Raw genomic sequence first — 15939 nt, forward strand, 5'->3', positions numbered from 1 at the left:
TGCCAATTGGAACATACTAGTTTGTAATCGCGTGCCTTCCAGAGACCACTTGACTATAATAATCGCCATAGTCTTGTCTGTAATAATCGCCCTGTGTGAGGTATTCGATTATGAAACATGTCTAAATTATTCGATTTATTTTAATCTTGCAGATTTTTTTACATTAAATGTTTTCAAGGTTTAGGGTAATCTGAAGTCGCATATATCGACTAATGAAACTGTGCCAGCAGATCCCAAATTTGACATGTTAAAAATATATATATAAAAAAATTGCGGCTTTAGCTGTTGTTCTAAAATATGAATTATTTAGAATTTTAGAAATTATGCGTTCAGGAGGTTGAAAATTGACGGTTTCAGTACAGTGAGACACCATGCACCTGCCTCAATGTAAAGATCCGAGGGGTGAGGTGTGTAAAGGCTTAGGAGGGCTTTCTACGAATTTTTGACTAGGAAAAGAGGGAATGTACAAAGGAGAACAGAGGGGCTCACATTTGGTGAGTATGGGCTTGGCAAACCCAGGGCAGGGTTATCATAATTCTTCTCTTTCTTGGTGATTACAGGAAAAAAAAACAGTAATAAATAAAAGAATAATCATAAACCACGGTACATGTTATCTTATCAAGAAGTCACAACATGACCGTGGTTTATGGAAGCACAAACTATTTAGATTAGCTAGACAGTTTTTTTTTTTTTTTTAATGAAACCCCGAAACACGAGAGGTATTAGAACCTACGTTATTTAGTACCGTGCATGGATTGAAGGTTGAGAACATGAAAGAAGATGTCTGTGTTAACGTTATTCTTGAACTTCTATAGATTGCAATTTTCAGGAAACATGTATGAAAGGAAGGTTGTTCCAGAAAACGGAAGTTGAATGAATAAATGAGGAAGAAGAAAGGTTGGTTCATTGAGTTTGAAGTTGGACAATAAAAGATGTTGACTGGTTATTCGGATGAGCCACGTGTAGGCAGAAAAAGAGCCTGAGTGAGCTGTGTTGATTAACTATGATGAATAATTAGCGCCCCATGGTTTTTATGCTAATGTTACTGATTAAATTTAATATTATAAATTATAAACGACCTGGGGGGTGGTTTGGACATTCTACCGGTTTTGATATATTAAAGTATATTAAATACATGCTACCGAACAGAACAGTACCGATGATTTAGTGTCGAGATTGTTTTTTTTTTTTTTTTTTTTTTTTTATGAAAACCCCAAACACGAAAGGTATCAAAGCCTATAGTACTTAGTACCGTGCATGGGTTGAAGGAGAAGTATGGGGGGGGGGGGGGGGATGCCGGAAACTTTGCTCTAGAGACTAAACATGGATTTCACCACTTCAAGCCTCCAATAAGCAAAGTGGTGGTTTGCTTATTGGAGGCTTGAAGGGAGCGTGGTTTGTAGATTATATACACTGATGGACAGAATTCGTGGGATACCTGGTTCCTGGGCAACGCGACGCTGTTACCCCTCTCTGAAGTGGACGAACTCACTGCTTGGTGGGTATATAGGTACACTGCATTCGTGTAGACGGTAATTCGATATCAGTATGGATAAACGGCGTGAGTTAACCGACTTTGAAAGAGGGTTGATAGTGGGTGCCCTACACATGGGTCACTTTATCGGGGAGGTGGTAGAGAAATTGCACTATCCTCTTTCGACAGTATCAAGAGTGTATCGGGAATATGCCGTTTCCTGAATAATATCTGATCGTAGACAGCGCTGTGAGCGTATGTAGACATGTATATTATTTTGTGTAGGACGGCACGTGAACGTCAGTTCATCTCCGCCTTGGTACACTGTGAGGGATACAGAACTCTGTAAAAGGCCAGAAATTTATTTATGCCCAATTTATGACGATCTTCGAGGAATACTATGCACCGGAATCCAACACATACCTCCAGGACAGGAGCCCCTGTCATTTCTGACAAACAATACTACAAATTACTAATAGACGCACAGAACCTCTTTGCTAGGCGCAGGACTCTACAACCAACTCAAGTTAGGGTTACAAACCCGCAAGGGAGTTGCCCAAATCCTAAATAAAATCTCTACTTCACCGTCTTACCAACATCGACTTGCTAACCCTGGAACATCCATGGTAGGATTAATGTACAGGTCCACTCAATGTACAGGTGATGTAAAGGTAAATTCCGATGTGTTGATATGTGGCTATGTTACATTCTTTAGCGTAGTGTAACTGAAAGAACTGTTTATTTGGTCAAGGCTGTTTTTTATATAGAATCTGATGAAATTTCGAGGAATATTGTTTCTAACAAGTTTTTGATATAGTTTTTAAGTGCTTGGATCAGTATGACTTGGTTATTGCAAATTGGTTATTACATATGCATATCTAATACATTGTGCCGTAATAATATTTCTGTGGATTTTGCGGAAAGAAAAGGTATGTGTATGTTTTCTTTTTTTATTTGAACTCTAAAAGAAAGAAAAGAGAAACAAGTTGTGATTTACTACCAACAAAAGTATATCACATCTTTATGTGCTTCGATGTCTTCTTGATCGCAGTACTCTCAAAAAAAAAGTAAATATTCTTCCATCATCCATCAAATTTTCAAACAAAAGTTACCCCTTCCTGCTACACCTACATGACATATTATTATTTCTTTCTGGTACGCCAATACTCCGGCTCTGCTGTCACATTTCTTGCGTACTGGTATTTTTAAACTTTATTTTTTAATGGTTGATCTAAACAGATTCTCTCGAGTGACCTATAGCTGGAGGAAGTTAGAATTCCTTGAAAGTGAATGACAACTTTTCCTCCATTCTGGCTGTGCAGGAGGTAAAGTCTTTTCTTTGTGCAAACTTATGGATGGCATGTTGTCATTTACCGTCACGTATTGATTAGCCATGCTTCGATGGTTCCTTCAAAATCTGACGTAATAGGCCAATACACTCTTGTAAGTAGGTGTGTTTATTGATGGATCTTTTTATTCGATCGTACAGGGAAAAACCAAACAAACCTCATTTTCCTCAGCAGATTAAAGTACGTATATTTAAATATCTTGAAATATGATTAACCAAGTAGTTCAGTCTGTTTCGTAGGGAATAAGTAAACTGTATGCGCCATCGGCAAAGAGAACATAGTATACATAAGAAGTGAGGTTCAAATGAACGTGGTTCATTAAATTTCATTTCTGTAGGTGAATTCACTGTTCGTAAATGAACATATGCACAACGTTTGTGTGTTTGTAATTGCAGCAGGGAGAAAACAGAACAGGTGGCTCATGGTCACTCTCTGGGAATTCTGTTCCGTAGGTTAACACGGAGTGGAGTGTCCAGTGAACTACTTTGAACCGTGTGTTGTTTTTCTCACTGCTCTAACACGCAGCGGCACGTTGAGATCAGATGGGAGCCAAAGGTCTTTAGAATTTTCGGGCCCCTGTAAAAATTAATTGATTTTTGAGGAATCCCTTAACGAGCTGGATGGGAGGTATTATAAATAGAGAGGAATGGGTTAAGGTGCCAATTGTCGTCACCATGTCCATCCGTGCGTATGTAATAACTGGACTCCCAGTAGATGGATTTCCATGAAATTTTAATTTTTCTATTTTGGAAAGGTTTTTGAGCTATCCAAAATTCCATTGACATTGGACCATTAGAAATCCGGCAATTATTTATTTGTTTGTCTGTCTGCTTGTAATAACTCGAGTCGATGGATGAAATTTTATGTTTGGCTTTTGTAGAAAAATTTGTCCAATCTTTGAGTGATTATTACGTTGGCAAGTATGTGCAATCCGAAGTGAAAACAATGTTATATATTTTTAGTTAATCAGTTAGTAATTAATTTGTAACAAGTAATTAGTTATGCTCTTTTCACTTCTGTTAATCTCAGAAAAATAAAAACATTTAATTAATTTAAGAAATAAAAATTTAATGCGCCTGAAGAAAATGCATTCTTCCTAACATCATTCTAAATTGTTTATAGTCTTAATAATAAGCAACAGTCCATCGACTCATTATCTATTTTTTATATATAAAAATAAATATATAATGAGCTTATGTATTTAAGTTACTTTTATGTTTACTTTCACAATTCTAACGTTTGACATTTTAAATAATTTAATAATTATTGTTATTTATTAACAATAAATTAACAATATTAAGTGTGTATGCTGTCGTGGAAGTGTGTGTTCACAGGCCGATTTGCATGTGATGAAGGCTGAAAAAGCCGGAATAACTCGGAAAACCCTATTCCTTCCTCCGCCTAAAAAAGTAAACTGCAGCCATTATCAACCCACTGCAGAATGGAAGCCCCCTCCCTCAACAATTCATGTTGAGAGAAATGGACCGTAATCTGCCACGCTGGTCCAGTGCGAGTTGGCAGATTTAGTATTCAGGGGCTTGAACCCTGGTCTCTCAAAGAGCGTGTGCTACAGCACTCCCACTCCTGACCACTCGGCTACGGAGGCCTCTCAAAATCGGCTAACTACAACCTCGATCGAAGTCGACTTCAGAAATTCCTCCAGTCTTCTATGGGATTCAAACCCAGACCGTCGCCTCAGTAGCTAGGTGGGCAGGAGCAGCAGTGCGTAGCACACGCTTCTTGATTAGAACGGGGTTCGAGCCCATGACCACCAAATACGGAGGATGCGGAAAGGTCAGGGAATGACCACCGCATATCCCCGGAGCAATATGGCCTAAGTTGCTAATGATCCTAAAAACCAAATAACAACATAACAAACCCAGACCTCTCTAAATAACCTAGAAATGTTGAAATCACGGAGGACTGTTTTCAAAGGCATTGTATTTTTTTTCAAATAGACATGTTATATTATATTAATATTTCTGTATGTGTTTTTTTTGTTTAATTTTTGGGGTGAGTGCAACCCAGGCTGTACCTGTTGTGACTTATGGGCGTTAACTTTGTTTTTATCAGTGAATTTCTGTGGATTTATATTTGAAACCATATTTGGAATTAGTCCTAATTTAACCTACAATAAATACAAAATATTTTTACAGCGAGACTCTTTATTAAAACACGTAAAAAAAGAATTAAGCAAGAAAGGGTAGTGCGGTTACAAAAATAAATGGATAAAAGAATTGAAAATTTTCGAGACTTTATCGTCATAGTAGGGAAGCTTCGGCTCAAGAAGTATCTGTGGATAATCTCTTCACAGTTGGGAGATGCTAGTGCTTCGAAACTATGATAAGAATCGCGGTGCACGATTGGTCGAAGCCCCTCAAGGAACAGTTTCAGAGACTCGTGCGGACGGCACTACAGCTAAAAGATTAGATGTGATAGAGCACATATGGGTGGCCCGCGGGCCGTATCCGGTCCTCTAATTCTTTTGATCCGGCCTTAATCTATTTCAGCGAAGTTTGTCTGATTCATGGTGGGAGAAAACATGGTGTGTTCTACTAACTCACATTAAGCTGACGTCATATGACTTGCACAAAACACACCATGTTTTCTCCCACCAAGGTCTCTTTCTCACTTTGACTAGCTGCGTGTGTGAACGTGTTACAACGTGTCAGTTCGGTGCCTGCGTTGATGTTGTGTTCTGTTCAGTGCCTCCGGTGTAGAAGACAGTTTGTTTGACAGTTCTGAATATCGCTTATAAATTTGGGACAATGTCAGGGGTTATGTCAAAAAAAAGAAAAGTAGATGCAGAGAATCGTCAATTTCAAGACAACTGGACGGAGGATTATTATTTTATTCTGAATAAAGGATTTCCTGTATGTTTGCTGTGCAAGGAATCCGTATCTGTCAACAAAGAATACAACTTGAAGAGACACTTTACTTCGAGACATGCGGATCACCAAAAAATTGATGGACAACTACGAAAAGATGAAATACAGAAGTTGAAGAAGAACTTGGATACCCAGCAGCAAATGTTCAACAAGCAAAGAACGCAGCACCACAGCATTGTCAAAGCCAGCTTTGTGGTAAGCGAAAAAATCGCTAAGCATTCTAAGTCATTTGGTGAAGGAGAATTTATCAAAGAATGTCTGCTGGGTGTTGCAAGTATAATATGTCCTGAAAAGAAAAAAGACTTCGAGAATATTCGTTTGTCAAGATGTACTGTTGTCCGACTGATAGAAATTATGGCTGGTGATATCAAAAAAAAAGTTTAAAAGAGAAGATTGCTAGATTGAAAGCATTTTCAATTGCTTTGGATGACAGCACCGATGCCTCCGGTACAGCACAACTAGCAATATTTCTTCGAGGAGTTGATGCGGATTTCAACATCACAGAAGAATTACTGGCACTTCGGTCGTTAAAAGGAACAACTACCGGTGAAGATATATTTGAAACAGTCAACACAGTCTTCGAGAGATTTGGGCTTAAATGGAGTTCACTATCTATCATATGCGCTGATGGAGCCCCTGCAATGGTTGGTGCACGGAAGGGATTTATTGGAATAGTTCATGAAAGAGCAATAGAGCTACAGATCCATCAGGAAAATTTAAGAAATTTTCACTGCATTATCCACCAACAAAATCTGTAAGTAAGTGTAAGTGTGTTTAGGGTCAAGCGGCTCCAGGGGTTTCCCCCATCTCCGCGTAGTTTACATTGTGGTGTTTTACAGTACGCTGTAAATGCCAGAGATTTAAAAGTGTGTGGGTCTTGGATCGTTTAATGTCATGTACCGTTGTTCTTCTGGTCGTTTAGCCGCTAAACCCCAACTGGAGCCAAACGTTGCCCCACTTACGCCCCGTGGAGGCAGACCAGGAACCCAGTAGCTTATATGCACTCTGGCAGGTCCTGCCACCTAATTTCCTGAGATTTCGGTGGCTAGGACCTTAAAAAAAAAAAAAAAAAAAAAAAACGGGGGCACTTAAATTTAGAAAAGCCAGGAGAGGTTGATATTGTTTAGTTTTCAGTTTAGAAATCGTTAATTTTGATTAGTTATGTGGGGTTTACGCTGGCGTATTAGTCAGAGTAGGGGGGGAAGAGACTGAAGACTGGGGGGAAAGATAGAAGTATGGGGTCGATAGGGAAGGCAACCCCAGATGATCAGTAAGGCATGCCCATGCCTCACCAGGCGAAATATATGGGGTGGTAGGGGAGGGAGGAAACAGGAAGACCACTCCTCCTCCCCCCTTCCAGAGATAGGAAAAAAAGGTACCAGGCAAGGGAGCTGGTAGAGATCGCCATTTGGCTACATGGCAGTGAGGCTGCATCAGTCGTAGTGTAGTCATAAGTCCGGTAGTAGAGTCACTCGTGGGATAGAGTCCCGTCCAAGTTGAATGTCTTTGTTTTTGGTTCTCTATCTTCATTCAATATATTTGTCAGTTTTACTTAGGTCTCATATTTCTTGGTACATAGGCAGGGTTTCTTGGTAGACAGCTAGTAGCTTCCACATAATTTTCATTCTGGGGTGTGTCCTAAAGGATGTTTTGATTTGTTATCTGGCTCGTCGTCTTTCACTCCTGGTGTATTGCATATAGTGTTCTCCTTCTTGAGAAGAGTTCTTGAGCGAAGTTGGTCAGGGCTCTGTATTCCTCCTCTGAATCCAGTAGGTGAACCTCTTGCCCTCTGGGAAGGTATCTTATACTCGTGATTAGAATGCACCTGAGATCCTCGTATTGCAGACAGTTGTACATGAGGTGTTCCCAGGTTTCGATCTCTCCACATGTACAGCATGGGTCCTCTACAAGGGCAAAGTCCATTAACTTTGCGTTAAAGGGGCCGTGTCCAGTTAGCAAGTATGTTGTTTGCAACCCCGGAAAGAACCAAGTAGGCGATTTTGGATAGATTTTTTTAAGTTGCGGTAAGAACTTGTGGGTGATTTGCTCCTTTGGTTGTTTCTGCTCACCTGTCCTGCCACACCTGCAGCAGGTGAGACTGAAGCCGGATCTTTTCTGCCTTATGGTTGTTTGTTGGGTCTATTGTAAATTCCAAGAAAGTGGTGGTTATTCCCTTAGATAAGTAGTAGAGGAGTCCTGTTCTTGCGATTTCAAGATCAAGTGGAAGTACTGCTGCTATCACCTGAAGCGCTGGGTTACTCACCGTTCTGCAGGCGCGGGTGGTAGTGAGGAGGATGGTGCGTTGAATTGCATCCAGGGTTCTCTTATTTAATCGATGGATGCTGATGTAAATAATGTGCAGAAAACTTACAGATGGAACTTATTGAGCTTCAGGCGGATTTAGTGCTAAAATTACAATTTAACAACATTGCTTTGACGGATTTTTATAAATTTTATTTTGTGGAAGAAAAATATACAAATTTACGCGCCTTTTCAAGAAAAATCATTTGTCTTTTCGGCAGCACATATATGTGTGAACAGTTTTTCCCGAGGATGAAATACAATAAATCAAAAATTCGGACAAGAATAACGGACGAAAACCTCGAAAATTCTATGCGATTATCCTTAAGTAATATTAACGTCAATATTGATAGTCTCGTTGTTCAAGTACAAGGCCAATATTCAGATTAAATTGTTATGTCGTTCATTATATTATAAAATTTATGTAGCGCTTTATACCAAAGCATTATATTATAAATAAATGAAATATGAAGTAGCAACTTGTTTTAATTCATTTAATATTAATTTATTTTATTTAATAATTTGGTCCGGCCCTTGACTTGGAGACAGAATGATAATTTGGCCTCCGAACTAGGAAAGGTTGCCCATGCCTGTGAGAGAGGTTTGGCTGTAGACTAAGAAATTATCACCAGAAGAGGAGGAGGGCGTCGTTTAGCTTCCTGTGCTTTTGTTAGTGGATTCACCTCTTGTATTTAGAGCAATAAGTAGATGTCGCATTGCTGAATAACATCAGAAGTTGCTCAGGTAGAAATTTGTCTGTTGTTTTGTGCCAAAGCGTTGGTGAGTACCGTAGGGGCGATGGATGGATACGGATAGATCCCATATGTTAGTCACTAATAGCTCCCGAGAACATTTTTTCATGAGGACTGATCATTGATTTTTCAGTCGCTTCGCGAGTCGAATTAGTCTCATCGACTGTGCTTTTGTTGAGGAGTTTATCTGTGTTGGTAGCTTAAGTTTGTTAGCAGTCACTATACCGAAGCAAATTCCTCAGGAGGAAGAGAAAAGCCTAGATCTTTAGTGTAGTTTAGTTTCCCCCTTGTATGCCATATTTATTTATTCTTATTCTCTGTTTGTCTTCTTCATATTATTGTTATTTTTTATCCCTGATGGGGTGTGTTTTCCACCCTGTGACAGGTACTAGCACCCAGTACACAGGGAGGTTTGTTATGTCCCACTTAGGGCTTCTCAAATATACAGTTTTCTTTCTTCCCGGGATTCCTGGAATGGTTGTGTACATTTAGAAAAATCGGTTGTTTATGTTTTTATATTTAAAAATTAAACAATTTACAGGAAACAAAGCAAGATAGAACATTATATTTCTTTATTACAGCTAAAATAAATTTCTTTGCGAAAAAATAACAAAAATTTAATCATCTTTTAAAAAATGAAGCCTTTTTTTTTAAATTTCGACGTTTACAAACAAAAATGAAAAATGTTTTATGTATTTTGATAATAACTCTTTAAAAAACAAAGCATCAATACAATACTCCTATCACTAAAGCTAGTTCTCAACTTTGTGATAAATAAACCGACAGTAGAAAATGCTGTCTCTGATTTAACAGAGGTCGGTGGAATGGTTTTTAATGAATCAACTAGTGGATGCATAATGGTGGAAACTCTTTCTCCAGTTTCCTCGAATAATTCCAATCCTTGCTTCAAAACCAGGCCTTAAATACTGTTTGTGATCCTGAGAAAAAGTTGAAGATTCTACAAGTTTTGTCTTAGATTGAATCGCTGCTTCTAAAATTTTTCTCGTTTATTTATTAAGTCTTAAGCAGATTACAAGTTATTAATGTATTGTATAATTCTGATAATAAGTACTACGTGCATAACAGAATATGTATCTACACCCCCTAGTCAATGGCTGTAACCGGATGTCTCCTAAGAGAAATAATAATAATAATAATAATAATAATAATAATAATAACTCATCTGTCAATATCATGGGACTCATGGGTTGCACAATTTCTTGATTTTCTTCATCTACCGATTGTGAAGAGTTGGGGCTAGATGGAAATTCGTCTCCGTTGAAAAGTCTAATCAGTGTCATCTTAGCAAATTCAAATAATGATTCTTTGTTTTTGGTAACGATCTTGAGACCGACTAACAGTTAACATTTCTGTTTGCTTACATATCATAGGAGACCACAATAGGTACTTGAACGTACGTAGTTTTTCGTGTGGTGCGGACTGCGGCTAGCAGAGCGAATGCAATTCGTCTATATATATATATTTAATATACAGTGTATATATATATATATATATATATATATATATATATACACACCATGGCAACCATGGTGTCAGTTGCCAAGTGTTACTTGAGGATAGATGAGCTGCCCGGAATGAGATATTGATTATGGAGACATGAATCAGTATCTAATAACATTATTGATATCATTATATTAAAAAATAAATTTAACACAATTTAATGTTCCCGAGAAATTTCCAGGAATTAAAAAACCAATCAAAACATGCGGGATCCCGGATTACCGGGAAAGAAGCTCTTGGCCGGCTGTTATTACTGTTCATCGAGGAACTCTCTAACTATCCCACATGCGTTCAGGATTGCGACTTTCTGGAATTCCTTGTGAGAACACCTCTAGAATTCCAGAGGTGTTCTCTGGTAGACCTATTGCTGCTATGATCGGGATGGTCGTTAATTGTTGCATATGCCACATCTCTTTGATCTCCTATCTTAGGTCTATGTACCTCCTGATATTTTCTTCGTGGCTTTTTTTGGAGCGTGCCCGTGTTGGGCACCGCCACGTCCATCAGATAAGTAGCCTTTTCCGCCGTGTCGATGAGAGTTATATCTGGTATGTTGTGCGCGATTTCCTCGGCCGCTATTATGGGGCGGTCCCAGTAAAGCTTGTACGATGAGGTATCTAGTACGGCTTGGGGTTCCTTCTTCTAATACACTTTCTCTTTGATCAATTGGTACTTCCTCGCTAGCTTGTGTTGTATCATCCTGGTGATCTGGGCTGTCTACGAGTGTACTCTATCTGATTGATCACCCTGCATCCTGAGGTGATGCGTTGGATCGTTTCTGAGGTCACGTGGCATCGTCAACATGTGTCATTTTTCACTCCGGGTTTCTTACCGATATAATTTATATCGGTAAGAAATATGGTCTTGGATGGTGGGCATGATTTCTTCAGGAAGAGTTCCGTTCGTGAACCATACATTGGAACCCATTTTTATCTAAGTGGTTTTATTATTTTATTTTTATCTAGTGGAGATCATTATAGTGTCTGTCATGGAGTGTCTTCTACCTCCTTCGTTTGTTCCGTCTGGCCTGGAGGGGTCTTTTCGCTTAGGTTGAGTGAAGTATGCCTCTTGTGTATCTTCCTTATTCACAAGATACGGAAGTGGCGCTGTGGTTTTTCCTTCAGGTTCGTTATTGCTTTCTTGTTTTGCTCGATGAGGTCTATCAAGCCCCTTCCTCCTTTCCGCCTCTCTGGCTGGTCAGTTTCTCCACAGCCGACTTCTGGTGGTGCTGGCGCCTCTTGGTCATCATTGTCCTTGTCTTTATCATGATATCTTCCTGTTCACTGTTAGTCCAATCTATGATTTCGATGCGGTGTGTTAGCACTGGGCTTTTACCGTGTTCCCTCAATTCATTTTTGCTTTGAGCAGGCTGCTGAGTCTTTGATGGTATTTTTCGTTCAGGCAGACCTTGAGCTCCGTGTGTTCTAACTACTGAGCCTGCATCATCCCCAGGTATTTGTACTCTGTCTTGGCTGCGATTCATTTTAGAAGTCTGCAGCTGGTTCCCCTGGGTTTAGTCGTGTCTCGTTGTTTAGTCCAAATTACATCCTGATATCATTGCTAAATTCTTCAGTGATCCGCAGTAGCTGCTGCATTGCTTCGCGTAGAGCTTGATGTCATCCACGTGCCATGGTGGGAAGTATGGAACGATGTAACCCCAGGCTCGGGGTTCCATATCTATGCGCGTGCGAATGTGCATTTGTGCATAGCTTCTTTTAATGTTATTCGATAGATTCCATCGATTTTTCTCCAGCTGGAAATTATTTTAATTTTATTTATTTATTTTTTGCGCGCAATTTTAAATTGACGCATTATGAAATTAAATGAAAATTCATCAAATATAAATCAGAGATATGTATTAAAACATTTGTCATATTTAAATTAAAATTTTTAAATTTAGCAACTTTAAATTGTCAATTTAATTTAATCGCCTTAAATTAACTTTCGTGAAAAAAACTTCAATTGAGAAAGTTGTTATATACTAACGAACAAACATGACAAAAAAAATGCCATTTTGGAATGTGCCTATTCGCCTCTAAATTCATTCAAAAGTATTTTCGCCCATAAATTAAAAGAAGTACGTGAATGTAGCATATCGCAAAACATTTTTTATTACTATATGCTCCCTTAAGTAAATAGGTTTCTTTTTGGATCAAGTAGGCCTTATGATGTACAAATTCATATATCAAAGCTTTTTTTCTTTTCTTTTTTTTTTTTGAAGAATAAACCATTATAAACTATTTGAATAATAAACTATATGATGATTATAATTTAATTAATACAAAGAATATGAGCTTTTTTCTTTAAAAAAAAAAAAAAGAGCAAATAACTTCTAACTAGTAAAATGCGAATTTTTAATTATATCTCGAATTGCTGTAACAGTCCGAGAGATGGCGCCACACCACATTGTTGTATGCAATCATAATTATTTCGCTTATATACTATTTCTCCCTGATTTGGGGGGGGGGGGGTTCACCTCGTGACGGGAATTGCTACAAAGTATACAGGGTGGTCTTGTGTTACTGTTGGTCGAGGAACTCTGACTATCCTACAGGTGTTTTCAGGATTGCGACTTTCTGGAGTTCCTTGTAGGTGTTCACTGGAAGACCTATTGCTGCTAGTTTGTTATGTAGGGTCTTTGGCTTCATACCGTTGGTTGACACGATGATCGGGATGGTCGTTACCTGTTGCATATGCCACATCTCTTTGATCTCCTCTCTTAGGTTCGTGTACTTCTGATTTTTTCCCCCATGGGTTTTCTGCAGGTTGCCAGTGTTGTGTACCGCTGTGTCAATCAGATAGATAGCCCTTTCCTTCTTGTCCACAAGTGTTATGTCCGGTTCCGGGATTGTTTTATCCGTTATTATGGCGCGGTCTCAGTACAGCCTGTGGGTTGGGTCCCTATTAGTGGCTGGGGTTCGTACTTGTAGTACGGTACACTTTCTTTGATCAACTGGTATTTCCTCGCTAGCTTGTGATGTATTATCCTGGCTACCTGGTCGTGTCTATGAGTGTTTTCAGTCTGGTGAACGCTTGCATCCCGCGATGATGTTTGGGATCGTTTCTGAGGCCAGGTGGGATCGTCGACATGTGTCATTGGACACTCCGGGCTCCTTGGTGATATATTTTCTATAGTTTCTGGTGTTAATTACCTGGTCTTGGATGGCGAGCATGAATCCTACAGTCTCAGGGAAGAGCGTCCCATTCGTGAGCCATGCATTGAAAGCAGTTTTATCTATGTGAACTTGATGAAGGTCAATGTAGTGTCTGCCATGGAGTGTCTTATTTGCCCATCTTTCTAGCTTAATTTGTTCTGTCTGGGCAAGAGGAGACTCCTCGCGTATGTTGAGTTGGGTATACAGCTTTTCTATCTTTCTTAAGGTCTATCAGGCCCCTTCCTCTTTCTTTCCGAGCTCTCCACTGACAGCTTTCTGTCAGTCTCTCCACGGCTGACTTCGGATGGTGTTGACTGCTCTTGGTCATCAATGTCCTTGTCTTTCTCATGATATCCTCCAGCTCGGTGTTAGTTCAATTAATCATTATTATCAGTTTATTTACCCAAGGTTGACTTGTACAGCCGGTGGGCTAGAAGGTCTGCAGATATTTTGAAATATACATCATACAATTTTATACAAATTTTCAATATATATTTTGCAATAATGGTATTAAATAGATAATGATATTTACTTAATAGTAAGTAAAGAGATAAATATACAGGTTGACCTATATTTATTTTCTTCAGCAACTGTCATAACCAATTTACTTATTTTTCCTTATATTATTGCATTTAACTATTTACATCATATAAAAATTTCTGATAAAAAACTTGAGCTCAACCGTAATTTTTAATGAACAGAAGTCTTTTATTGAAATCTTAAGGAATCTAATCAGGTAAACACAGCAGTTATTGGGGAAAGTTATATAAAAAGATTCATTTCGCATGTTTTCAAATGTTTGTTTAATATAAAAACTTATATTAATAATCTAGAAGTGTGTAAAAGTCTCGTGCTTTATACTGTAATTATTCTAACGCATGGAATACGCAAGAGGTGATCCGAGAAAGAAGATATCAAATTACACACGATTCCCATTTTTTAAATGTATTAAAAGTATCCGTGAAGGTATTTGCGGTTGTTTTTATTTTCTTTACTCTTATCTCTCCCGCCCAAAATGACATGATCCACTCTTCATAATATCTAACTGAATTCCCCACAGTGTGCCTGCTCCGATCGCAAAGTTCTGTGAACACTCCATAGCTGAAACAAGTATATAGAGGTTCTGTTGTGCTCATTAATGATTGCGAAGAGCGAGTTTGTACTATATCCATTATTTGTCTAATACCTAGACCGATGTACACTGCATTTTTTCTCCAATAATTTCATTTATGTCAATTCACTACATAGAATCATTCATTTACATAAAATTAGGAAGAAATCTTTATTGTACAATAAAGATACAATATGTGCCCGCCACAGGCAAGGGGCTTGACAAGATTACGGGGTAATATAAAGGTAATATAATATAAAGAATAGAAATTACTTGTCATTTCCCTCGTGCAGGTTGAACTTTGAATTGTTTGGACAACATTTGACGACTCGAATCATTGATCCAGTCAAATTCCTCACACAGCTAAGTTGAATCAGCCAAAAGACTCGTTCTACCGACCACTACATTGGAAGACAGATGGAAATGCATTCATCCTAGTTCAGTAGATTGCCATTAATGACTTTTAGAGTGCATATATAGAATATTTGAGGCGGACAGTGGGAGAAAATCGCGAATGTTTGTTTAATAAGCCAACCCTAGTAAGACTATAATGCGTTTAGGGCTGAAGCCTCAAGCTACGGAAAAGTCTAGACTATGTATAAGTATACTTATACATAGTCTAGACTTTTCCATAGCTTGAGGCTTCAGCTCTAAGCGCTTTATAGTCTAAACACATCATATGCCATCAGGCATCTCTCATATTGTGGAGTTATACTTCATAACTGTTTTGTCAAAATTGCATCACTCGGGTACCTATCCACCCACCGAAGAAGGGCCAAATAGCCCTGAAACGGTACCGTCTGGGGAGGGGGGCCTGATGGCCACTGAGTTTCCTCGAATAGGTAGTAACAGTCTTCTCTACTGGGAAAGCGTTGCCTATTCGAGGAATATATGAGCTTTGAGTGTGAGTTGAAGGAGCAACTGTCCCTTTCTTCCTTCTACGGCATTTCCTTCCTCTACCTCTCCGACTATCACCTTCCTACATCTTTATCTCTTTTCTAAGTCTAATAGGGACAGTATGAGGATAACCGAGAACTTTATCCCATACCATATTTCAAAACGGTGCCGTCTGGGTGGTGGTATCCATCTGAGAATAAGTAACATTAGTCTTCTCCTCAGGTGAAGCGTTACTTATTCGAAGTAGTGCAATATCATGGCAACTCGTTGTGAAGGTATTCACAATATGAGATATAACTTAAAACGATGTCGTTTTGCTAACATTCTGTTAATTCAGATTTGGCTATGCATTATTGATGCTTTTGCACTATACTTATACCCTAGTAAGACCTGAGATAAGTGTAGGAGTTTTCAGTATTCCGGACATCTCGACGCCGAAGATGTCTCTTAGCAGTGCATGTCGCCAACTGGTGCAGAGAATGGAGGTATTG

The 15939-nt window shown here is 38.8% G+C and overlaps 1 protein-coding gene across 1 annotated transcript; it reads left to right on the forward strand.

Moving 5' to 3' along the window:
• Nucleotides 1-5591: 5591 nt before the first annotated feature.
• LOC150087044 (general transcription factor II-I repeat domain-containing protein 2-like) lies at nt 5592-6095 on the forward strand. The gene has a single exon (XM_090372355.1). The coding sequence runs from the start codon at nt 5592-5594 to the stop codon at nt 6093-6095; it is 504 nt and encodes a 167-aa protein (XP_090228481.1).
• The last annotated feature ends 9844 nt before the right edge of the window (nt 6096-15939 follow it).

Source organism: Mastigoproctus giganteus, chromosome 4 (assembly GCF_048544385.1).
Source record: "Mastigoproctus giganteus isolate SK-2022 chromosome 4, ASM4854438v1, whole genome shotgun sequence".
In the NCBI taxonomy this organism is placed as follows: Eukaryota; Metazoa; Arthropoda; class Arachnida; order Uropygi; family Thelyphonidae; genus Mastigoproctus; species Mastigoproctus giganteus.